The sequence below is a fragment of the Rissa tridactyla genome, chromosome 12, assembly GCF_028500815.1.
Source record: "Rissa tridactyla isolate bRisTri1 chromosome 12, bRisTri1.patW.cur.20221130, whole genome shotgun sequence".
NCBI lineage: Eukaryota > Metazoa > Chordata > Aves > Charadriiformes > Laridae > Rissa > Rissa tridactyla.
In genome coordinates, this window is record NC_071477.1 from 13,677,791 (window position 1) to 13,690,020 (window position 12,230).

The 12,230-nt window shown below is 42.9% G+C and overlaps 1 protein-coding gene across 1 annotated transcript in view; it reads right to left on the bottom strand.

The window, feature by feature from the left end:
- The window catches only part of PTPRT (protein tyrosine phosphatase receptor type T), a 462,729-nt gene that overhangs the window by 33,694 nt on the left and 416,805 nt on the right, over positions 1-12,230 (bottom strand). The window contains exon 19 of the mRNA XM_054218837.1: positions 5,053-5,240. Within this exon, the coding sequence (XP_054074812.1) occupies positions 5,053-5,240 (188 nt within the window). The remainder of the gene's footprint in view (positions 1-5,052; positions 5,241-12,230) is intronic.

Genomic DNA, 12,230 nt, shown 5'->3' on the forward strand with positions numbered 1-12,230 from the left:
AAAGCCAGGATCTGCAAAGCGCCGGTGACGGGACTTCTGCCCAAAACACAGGGCAGGAGAGGACCAGCTCCCACTGGATTTCCTCTGGAGATCTGCCTCTTCCGAGATCGACTCCCTAACACAATCCTACATTACTAAAAACAACAGTAACATTATAAATTGTATTATTTATGGTCCCTAGGGAATTGCAGGGTTTTTATACCACAATCATTGTAGACTCGTATCTGCCTTAGGTAGCAGCGGGTAGTTTGACACAGCTGTGCTAGAAAATGAATTTATATTCATCTTCAAAAGCCATCCAGCTCTATTACAGCGCCTGAATGCAACAGCAGAGAGACACAATTATTAGGATCTACAACACCGACATTACAATTAAACTTAATATGAGCAAACCCCTGGCAGACCAGATCGCTGTGAATTTCCCCCAAAGGGGCTCCAGGACAGAAAATGTCAGGCATTGCAGCACTGCCAGGAGCTTTGCTGACAGAAGACAGGGACAGCGAGTTCTTTTTCAAAAGCCCAGGAGAAAGAGTAATAACTCTGTAATTGGTGAGGGCTTTGATCACACATATATTTCCTTTACAGACAGCTGTTTCCAAATAGCAGCTCATCTCCTGAGCAAAAAAAAAAAAAAAAAAAACACAAACCAACCAACCAACAAACCCACACACAACAAAAAAATCCCCAAGTAAAAGAAAAGAGGTGAGGAAGGTTCATTTTCATCTTCAAAGACTGAGGAAAAAGATGCCTTATTTTTCCACTAATATCAAATTACAGCAGATTGACCAGAGAATGGCAAGTCATTAGACATCTAACCACAGCCATCTGAAAAGAAGAGGGAAAAGAAGAGGAAAAAGAACCTGAAGAGGAAGATCCTTTCTCGTGATTTCCATGTGGGAGAAGCCAAAGAAAATATATTCAGGTCCAATAAATCCCTTGTCAACAAATCCTATCCTTTCATGTGATTTGAACATGAAATTCTCCATTGAAATTGATGTTTTTTACATTTGCCTGATATAGCCTCCGAAGATTTAAGAGTCCGTGATTTTTCACCTCATTCAATACCAGAGAAATCTCTGCTTTTCACAGAACTATCCCCCTCTGAAGAGAGGAAGCACAGCTCTGGTTGGTGAGGAACACAACCCGCCTTTGCAGAGCTGTACCCGAAGTTTAATACACACCAGATGAACAAATTGGAGTAACTGCAGGTACATGGGGGGTACAGCACAAATAATTTTTCTGTCAGATCCCTAAAAATGCAGCACCAAGAATTGAAACTGCATCAGAAATACAAGGCAACCCCATCAAGTAGAATTCGGCTGCATCCAGGAACAGGAGCGTACCTAATGGTTTGTTCCTTCAGTTTTAGTTTGTACAATAAGTATCTCTATAACAGCAAAAAGGGTTAATATTTCTGTTTCTCTCTGCGTTATCAGCAATGGTAAATCAGAATAGATCCCTCTTGCATTGGTATTTGATCTGCATTTCACAGGAAAGGCCCCCCCTTCTTTCTTTGATTTGTTAACAGCAAAATTTCAGTGTTCAAAAATCTGGACTTGATTTTCAGGCTTCTTTTTACTTTGCTTCTTTTCGAGAAGTTTTGTAAAATTTATACTGAAATATCTCCCCAGTAGTAGAACTTCTGTTACAACGATGCTTTTTAAACTAAATTGATCCAATTTTTACCTGAAATTACAAGGCTAGATCTCAAAAGTCAGCTTCATCTCAATCAAGCTTTCTAGGCAACACAGCCCAAACAGAACTAAAGCGTTCCCATTAAACTGAGGCTTATTGCACGTCAATTTAAATTTCCAATGGATGCATTTAGTTAGTTTGCTGTTTGTTTTTAATTTAAATACGAAAACTTGAATCATTCATTTGCGCTGATCTACCCCAATGCCGCAGTATTGCCGCCAAAGGCAACAACATCAATTAAAAGTCTTGCTGCTCATCTCGACGCCTGCCACAGAGCCCTGGCCCTCTCCCCGCACCCACCACCCTCCCAACGGTGGCGGCAGAACCGTTCCCACAACTCTGCTGTGACCAGGGTTAAAAAACTGCTTTGGACTAAAAAAAAAAAAAAAGAAAAAAAACCTGAAAAGAAATATTTCAGCCAGTTCGGTTCCCCATTCCAGTTTCTAGCAAAGCTGTAAGCCAACATTGTCCAAGGACAGCGTCTACGGTAACACCCCGCTGCCAAACCTTTTGCAATGTTATGTCGTAGCCCGAACCACAGGATCTAGGCTTTTGACCAGAGAGAAGGTGTGGAGCCAGCCAGAAATGAAAGGGTTAAAATCCAGAGGTGACTTCCATCAGCTGAAGCCCCTCGATGCTAAGTGCTTGAGGAAGGAGCCACAAAAGCCAAAATACCTAAATGGGCTCAGTAAGGCAGCAGGAGAATATACTTTAGTGACGGCCTAAATCATATTGGAAAATGAGTTTGGATGCTTAAGCTTATTATCTTCCTAGCCAGTAATTGGGGCCCGCATTAAGTCTGTGGGACTGGTTCCGCGGCTCGCAACAAATCAGGGCTGATATGTTCTGAGAAAGGAATAGGTGACATTTAAACATGTCCCGCTTAAATGTTTACAGCTATGCCTAATCCCAAACAGCGCTATCTACATCCAGTGCCAGTGATATATTTTTCTCTTGCGGGTCTACAAGTTTTATTGCCAAACAGAAGCAGCAGCCAAAAAGTCTCAAGTCACACTTTGGCCTCAGGTGCGGCAGCCAGCCCCAAAATAACCCCCACACGGCAAGTGCTGACGGATTCCCACCTTCACACACAGTTATCGTCCATTTCACACCGGCAGCGACACCACTTACACAATCACATCCTGCTTTTCATCTCCATGGGGAGGTACGTGCGCGATGCAAGCACCAGAAGCATTTTTCTAGATGCCCTCGGTAAAACTTGTGGCCTCTGCTCTAATGGTCTGTAGGTGAAGGTGTTTTTTAAACAAATATTGAATGCAATTTCCAGGTTACTGAGTGGAGATGAGAATGTACAGAGATAAGAGCTTGTCATGTGTGACTGATACGCTCCGTTCAAAGTGATTTTTCGTGAGAGTAAAATTATTTGGTAACATGTCACTAAACAGGCTGTAATTTATGCTATCAATTTGCAAAGTAAGTAGAAAATCAGCTCCTGAGAAGAAAAAAACAAAAACCAAACATTAATGCCAGCAGGTGACGCTGGCATTAATGTATGAAAACACATTTTAAAAGAGACATCAAATTGTTTTTTAATTTTTTTTCAACCGTTCTGCAAAACATTTTGCCAAGCCAGTTTTGCAGCTTCGTGCTCCTCCAGATTCCAGCCTGAGACACCACTCAGCCAACTTAAACCTCCCACCTTCCGGGAGTTTTAACGCTCCTTGACATCATCCCCACGTTTGTGGTGTTGCTGGTGGGGGCTGAAAGCTGTTTGGAGCCGAAGCGCTGCCTGCGCCCCATGCTCTGAAACCCAAATTTCACCACTGAAAACGACTGCTACGGCGGGCAATTACCTCTGATGGAAGGGTAGAACGGCCCATGTGATTTGAGAGCTTGTGGCATTCTCCAGGCTATTTCTTGTAAAGAAAGGAATTATGCAAATCTATATAATGTCATCGTCATTATATACGTATGTAGATAGCACTTTCTGGGAAAGGCAGAACTTGCGGAGCTGAAAGTTGCACTGACATTTTTCATGCTAATGTGTTATTTTGATAATTACCAATGCCAGTGCCAGAAAATTACATATATGCCAGCACCTGTTTTCTTCTTGAACATCAAGAACTAGATCTTAGGGCATCTGTAATTGAGCTGAATGTAGTTTTGGGTACTGTTCATGGAAATGGAGGCCAAGGGGGGGCTAAGTAAATCCCTTAAGAGAATTATTACCCTTTTTCAATATTAAATAGAGCTCTTTATATTGATAGTTTAATTAGCATGCTTGATGGTGGGGCAGGAGTGACTAGATCTGGTTAACATACAGTTACCAGAAACATTTGTTATGACAGTCTTTGACGCCACCTGATTAAAAAAATACTCCCTGGTGACGACCAGGAAAAGATTGCCTCTCAATTACAGCAAAACCCAGCATCAGCGATACAAACCCCACGGACTCTTACTTGCAGGGTGGAAAAGTGAGCTGTTTTCATTAAGTAACTTATTTTTCACAGCTGTTACGTTATTTTTAAGCAGTTTTAACGCCACTATACATATTAATTGCTTATTGCCTTCCCACAAGCTTACTACGTTCATTATAATTATCGCTTGCTAGAGCAAAGTCTCACATATGTTTGATGTTATTTCCCTTTTCTGTTCTTTCTCCTCTAGAAGTGTATTCTTCTTCTAACTCCTCCCCGATGTCATGTTTCTTCTCATTTGGATTACATTCCTGGTCATTCCAGCTTGGGGGGAAGAGGAGGGCTGCTTTCGTTTTTGCAGCTTACTTTTTGCTTCTCTCTTCACATGGCGTTGGAAGAGCACATCGGTTGAACATATTCCAAGCCAGAGGTTTGAGCATACTGGAAAACTCCACTTTCATTTAAGCTACACAGGATTCCTGCCTTTGCCTTTACAAGTCTGCATTCAGGTCATTACGCTGTGATTTAATTTGATCAATTGTTACAGAGTATTCGGAGCTCCCAACAAGCTGAAGGAAAACCCCTTCCTTTTCTCAAAGCCCGGCTTGCACGAGCGTCAATGAAAACACATCAATAAGTAAGGGACTACGGGACTCCAAGTCCTTCGTTGAGTTCAGCACCTGTTAAACATTTACTGTCTGCTCTTTATGGGAGAGAGGGCATGTGCTAATGGATGAGCACAACGTCATGTTCTTACTGCTGCAATAAACACCTTCTCTTTGGACTAGAGTGCCACCAGAGATTGCTAGCGCTGTAAAATCCTACCCTCATAAACAGAAATAAGATGGAGAAAGGAAAGGATTAAGAGGGTAAGTGAATTAAATTAAGCTCTTAAAAACAGCTATTCTCCCCTCCCAGGCACCCACCCTTTGCGAGTGCAACATCTCTACTCATTCACGTAAGCGAAGGTTCCTCTCACCTCATACTCCTCTTTAAATCCATAGCCCTGTCCTCGCTTCATCTGGGTGATGTGCTGCAGCAGGTCGGCCACTCGGATGGCTGGCTGGAACTGCCCCCGGGGGTAGGACATTTCCACCGGCTCACAGCTCCGGTACGGGTGGGTCTGGATAGTCAGGGTTGGCTGGGTCATCTCTCCATGGCTACTGTCTGTGTTAAAGACAGGGAGGCAAAAGAAGCTTTCACCTATCTGGTATTTCCACTCCCATTCTTCCTCCGTTTGTTTATTTGTTTCTCCACCACCCCATAGGTTGGTGCAGGCAAAAGAAAGTAAAGAAATAAGTAGGAAACGCACGCTTGCCTACAGCTGCCTACAAAGACTAAATCACGCTTGAATATTTTTTTTGTGTCAAGGAGACAAACCCAAAGAGATGGAAAATAGAGCAAAGAGCCTATCAGGCTAACGAGGATACAGCACAGAGAGCAAAACAGCACATTTTGTACGGGTGAGCTCTGCATAACGACTCCAATCAAACGACATACCTTTTTCCACAAACCTGCAAAGAACATGACTGAAAGATACATACAGATGAGCACGATATTCAAGCAGGATTTGGGGTCTACAATAGGAGATAACTGAAAGAGGCCCAAGTTAATAGCAAACAAATGATTAGCATTTCAAATAAGCCACGCAGCACGTTAGAGGCAAATTAAACTGCTCTGCTAGTTCAGGCCTGAAATTTCTATGTCAATTACAAAGATATAATATTATCAGAAAGAATAAACCAGCATAAAAATATAGTCAACTTGCATGCAGAAACTTAAATTTCAGATACATAAACTTAACAGAAAAAGTTTCTTTGTTGAAAGAAAAGGATTTAAAAAAAACCCTATCACCATGCAGATGGAACTGTAACCTCTTATATCCCCAGCACTACGCATACACTCAACAAAATATTCCTCGAGAACTAACAGAAAACAGCTTAAGTAACCAAATAATTGACTGTCACAATAGTTATTTTTAACAACAGAAACTCAGATTAAATGAAAAATTTAGTTTCTTATTTACCAGAGTTGACCAAATTTAAATAGCTGGCCAAGTAAACCATTGATTTTCCTATAACTACAGGCATCTGAGATGCTTGGGTTCTTTCGCACATACAGACCTGAACAGCCTGCATCAATTCTTACTGGTCTTACCCAAACCCAAGGTATTAGCAAATAGAAAATACATCTCCCTCAGACTGTTCCTAAAAACCCCTTAAGACTGCACACACGCGGCTCGTTCCTCACAGAAAGCTTACTGACAGAGCCTAAATGCTATCCCTTGTCAGCAATACCGCAGTCATGTTTTTGAAGGGATAAAGAATATATAAATCAAATTGCAATTTCAGGGTGATTTTTGTGAGGCAGAAATAGGGCCGGAATGCTATTGTAAACATTGCTATCCTTGAGAAATCGCCGTGGAGTCGCGATCGGGAGCAGTCAGGGTCTCTGCCGCTGTCCCTCCCTGCGAAGCTGGGTGGGAGCAGACCCATGAGGGCATTAGCCCGCCTTCCCAGCAGCTGGCAAACCAACGGCGTGACAAAACGTGACAAACAAAGCCTTAGCTGGCTTGCTGCTGTATTAGGGAGAAGACACCACGACGGTGAGACGCTCTGTTTTGGATTCGCAGGACTATGAGAAGGAGAAAGGGATGCCAGCAGTGGACGCTGCCGCAGGGCAAGCTGATCTCTGGTGTGAGACCAAGAGGTCTGGTGGCTGAATTATCAGAGATGCTGAACACATCCCACTTCTGAAATTAGCACAAAGTGGTCATCTGCTCTGAAGATTAGGCTACTGAATTTAAGGATTTCTGACTCCCAGGTTCTCATCAACACAGTCACATCCCCAGGACACTCAGGAGATTTACAGAGCTATGGCTCTAGCGAAGCAACCCTCAGATACAAAATGTGAATAAATTTGGGATTTAAGGAAGAGTAACATCCAAAGCATTTGTATAATCATCCCTAATGCTCCAACTAATGACAGTGTGAGAACTCTGAACAGAGGGAATTTCAAGGCTTATTAATTCCCCTAGTTGGATTCGCTTTCCCAGTGCATCTTTCCTCCCCTATTCCCTATTAACCTCCTGTAATGGAGAGGAGAAGATTTTTATTGCGGACCATTTCCGACAGACGTACTACGCTTAATTTTCCATCATTAGGTTTAATACAAACCCAATTTCACAATTGGCTTCTCGGAGGAACCTACAAGTAAAGCCACATTTTTATCAGCCCCAATTAAAAAACATTACTATATCCCTATTCGAGAGGGAGTCTTAAAACTAATGTGCGGTTCTAGCGCTAATACGGTAAGGGCACACGCAGAGCACAGGCTACTTGTGCAATGTAGCTCAGATCACCCAGCTCCATTGCAGGCAATTATTAATTTCTCTCTTCATCAGATCCGTTAATTCTGGTATACTTGGCTCTCTTCTCAGAGAGATATCTCACAGGGAGAGGTGAAGGCCAGAAAAATGGTGCCCCCTCCTTTCCAGAATAACTTTCCCCTCAAAGTTAGGCACCTGCGTTATGAACCTGGAACCAGAAGAAGCTCTTCTGGCTCTGACTCTGGCCTTTGAGTTCATAGTGACAACTGGGCTGCTGGTCTCTTTGGTCAGACAGATAAAACATAGCATAGACTGTAGTAACAGCTCTCACAGCACGGCCCGTGGCATCCCACTGTGTGCTTCGCACCCACCCGTGTGGTTCTGCTTAAAAAAAGCATCACACAATCTGGGCCATCCTACTCTCAACCCAATGACATACAGAGCTGGAGCTCGGCAGAAGACCCCCTCCTCTGGGTGTCTGTAACAAACACATCTTGAATGGTCTCTGCGCTACCTGAAAGAAAACGCGCATTGGCACCAGCTCAGGACGGCTGTCTGTTATTCGCACCAGCATTTTATCTGAGCCAAGGAAAGAGCGAAGGGGCTTTTATGGAGTATGAAGGGAGCCCAGCATTCATATGTTCTGCTAATAAAGCCTGCTGCACGAAACATATTGTTCCTTCTCTGTCTAATCACACCATGAGCCTGAACCTGAGCACGGTTAACGAGGCGCTCAAGCAAGGCACGACACCTTCTCGCAAGATGTGTCGCTTACAGCAATTTTGTGAACAATTTAAAATGCAGGTAGGAGGGGAGGTAGCAGCAAACCGACCTCTCATGAGGACAATCAACCAAAAGAATCTTTGGAGGGCTTGCAAACAGGCCTTGCTCTTCCTGCAGGTTGCAGCTATAAACCACACCTCATTCCTTTTGGCACCGTATTACTGGAAAAGACAACAAAAATGCCAGCCCCTCCGCAAAGTCAGACTTTGGCTTTAATTGTTGCACTACAGGCAAGTCACGGAAAGTTTCCATAGTCCCTCCTCTCCATCCCCTTCTCCCAAAGATGCCCCATTCCCTTGCAAGGGATGAGTCTGTAGGACAATATGGCCAAGACTTTCACTAAAGTTTCGGCAGTGCCTCTAAAGCGTCTGTGCCTTCTATGAGTTTTCAGTGAAAATAGCAAATCAAGAAAATAAGGTTATTTTTTTTGAACGATGTTTGAAATAATTCACTCTAATACTCAGAAACTACTAAACATACAGAATCGTGCATCACAGTTTTTTTGGATTACATTTCATATGCACAACTTATTTCTAGTTGTATGTCCTCATTTTTTTCATGGGAACACGTACCACCATATTTCATTGCATACCAAAGGTGGAATAGAGTTCCAAGAAATAATCCAAATTAAAACATTTCAAGAGATGGTGATTCCATTCTGACCCCAAAAGTTGTGGCAACGGTTAATTACCCTTGCTGTCTAAACATTTCTTAATTGCAATTTGATTTTGCTTAGCTTCGACTTGCAGGCGCTGAATCTTATTATACCTTCTGTTAGATTAAAGAGCCCTCTGAGCATTTGAAATCTTGACCCAGGCAGGCACTGATCAAATCACTTCTTCAGTTTCTCTTTGATAAAGTAAATCAATTGCGAGCTTCTGAAGTCTCATTAGGGCAGGCTGTTCAGGGCTCTGGTTCCTTCCTAGAACCGCTTCCAATTTTCTACATTTTTTTTTTGTGCAGCTGTAAATAAACCAGGTTATTCTGCATGTTGCTGGAAACACGCTATTTATAAGAGGATCTTCTAATATTAGCAGCTTGCAATAGGAAAATATGTTGTCAGCTTGACTGTTAACCCTTTTCATGCAAGACTCTTACTCCCCGTACTGAGGTGTCCGTTGCCAATGCAGATATTTTGATACCTGGAAGCTGACACTTGCATTATCAGCCTACGAGTTCACAGAATACCCTGAAATCAGAATACCCTGAAATTCTGTATAAGACATTAAATCAATGATTCACCGGCTCTCACATAACTAGCTTGCTTGGGAAACCCTTCAGGCATCTCAGCTTATCTGTTTAGTGCGCAACAGCAGATAATCAAATTTAACAACGTTGACTCCACTTTTAACAGTCACAAACTCCCTGCTTGTGAAAACGGTGCTTCTTGTGACTCTCCTCTTTGCTGGAGAAATACTCATGACCTTGCTGAAGCAAACTCTGAGGTCTTCTTCTGCCAAGAGAAAGAGAAGGGAGTCCAGCAGCAGAGAGAAGCTGAAGCAGAGGCCAGCCAGGTGCCATCCTTCCCCGGCTGATGAGTAACCCTGAGGGTGAGATATTATTGCTTGCCTGCTGCTACAACACCTCGTATTATATACTTTTGTTGCTACCCAGACAAGTAAAATAAATATGTCTCCCTCCACAGAAAAACTGATAAACTCCTCCACAGATGTCATGGATAAGATGAAGAGCAGCTGAGAAATTAGATTTCGAGCTTGGAGGTGGCTCTGTAGGATCAGACCCCTGTGCAACGTCCCAGTACAGCTGCTGGGAGGGGACCTGCTCATCCAGAGCACCTCTGGGATTGAAACTTTAGATCCTTTTATAGATATCATCTTGTTCCGGAAACATAGTTTTGTTAATCTGAGAGATAGGTACCTGGACACAGAGCACGACGCTGCTTTCTGACCAGAAAACTAATGTATGCCTCAAACAACTAAAAGCAACACTGCACTGGCGCGTCACCCTGTAGATGTAGAGAAGTTTCTTTCATAACTTTTGCTTTAATATCGACGAATTCCTTCTTGCGTCTGAAATGACAGGCCTATCATCTCTGCGTATATGTTTATTCTCTTAGCCTTGGCAAGTGTGTAACGTGGTAAGACATCCTTTGCACAAAATAAATTACATTTTGAGTGGTGTTTGTGATGGATTTAATTACCCACAGATCCAGTCTCTCTACACTACAGTAAGGGTTGTCAATTATTTGACATCTTCCAAGGATGACTACAGCATGGCTAATATCTCCTCCCCTTACACTAGGGACATGATGCAAGCTGGTAAAATTAATTTGCTTTTTTGTGTGCATCAAGGCATTATTATATGATAAATATCCAGCTATAATATGCTATATACAATAGAGTGGTATGGCAAACCAAAGTTAAAACACCATTTGTCTAATGATATCAACTGCCCTATAAAAAGGCACGATCCTTAACAAAAAGCTTTCTGACACGAGGTTTGACAGAGAGCAGAGGATGCATCTTTCATTTTAAAGCCTATGAATAAGCCACATGTGCATAATAATAATAAAAAAAAAGGCTGGAGAAACTAATTTTCTCTAGATTCTAAAGAGATTTTTAAGAATCGCTCGGTAAACATCTTACACAAGTGTATTCTAATCTTATAAAAAAACTATTGCATGCATTTTTTTTTCAACAGCTAGCACAGAGGAAAACCCTCTTAGAGATGCGAGGAAGATGCTTTGGTGAGGTGGGCTGAGACTGGGGACTATGGGGTACACGTGTAACACTGCAGCTCTTCGAATGCGCGGATCTCACCAAGTCAAACCTCTCTTTACCTCCTTGGTGAAAAGGGGCCGTCAGATCTACCCACCTTACACAGCAATTCATTAGTTACACCTGAAAAAATATTAGCGACTTCAAAGCAGCACACAAAGCTAGAAGACACTAAAGACTGGAAGAAGTTTTCCAAGCCACCTGATCGTCTGCAGGCAGAAAGAAACATAAGAGAAATTCAGCTCAAGCAACAGCCTACAAGGGCACGTGCCGCCGCCGCTCATTCTGCTGCAGGCCAACATTAGCCCAGCGAACCGGTGTGAAAGCCTCCCCCACAGGCCTGGGAGGCTGACATGGCCTGGGAGGCTGCAGACACAACAGAACAGATCAAGCCATTGATTTTCGAGCTTCTGATGCATAAAAATAACTCATCTCGCAATGGAAAAAGCCAGTAATGGTGACACTTGCTAAAGCAGCAATGTCAGCTTCTTAGTATCTCTTTAGTTGTTCAAACACCAGGCTGGATATATACTTGCAGCAGATTGATTACGCACGGGCAAAAGCCCGTCCAAGCTAGAGAAGACTGAAATTCAGGGCAAATTTCTATGTCTAAGCAGAAGCCAGTTTTTGTGTGAGACTTCACGACAGGGAGCTTTCCCTGCTTGTTCCAACCATCTGCAAGGCATGGCAAGGCTCTACAGTCCTCATCCTCTCTGGAGGGCAGCGACTCTTGTTAGGATCCTCTTGAGTAGCTGAAATAGGAACAGGGGTAAATGTCCTTACACACTGCTGGGAGATGTTAACAGATGCAAGGGAAGGACGTGCTGAGTCCCTCGAAGAGACTGCCCTGATGACATGTGCTGAACATCTTTGAAAGCTACTGGCCATGCACATTTTCCCCAAAATCAACCTTTAAGGTTGTACTGCTGCCCATTCAGGCTTTACAGTGCTGGTACAACATGGGCCTTGCTGAAGGGAAATCTACCGCCTTTACTTGCTAATACTAAATATTCGCTTCTCTAGTGAAGATGCTTGCGCGAAACATTTAAATCCAGTGTTGTCTGCAACTGGGAGAGAAAATTATGGAGCTAAAAACATGCATTACATAAAACAGTATTAATCAAGCACGGGCAGAGGAAAAACCAAAATCCCCTATATCTTACTATCAACAAATCATGTCACAGCCAAGCCTAGGGAGTCATCCGCTATCACAGATACAGAACATTTATTAGCAGAAGGCATAACAGATGGGAACAAATAGCACTGAACTGCAGGTAGTGCCCAAACACGGATATTGGTAGTGGGATG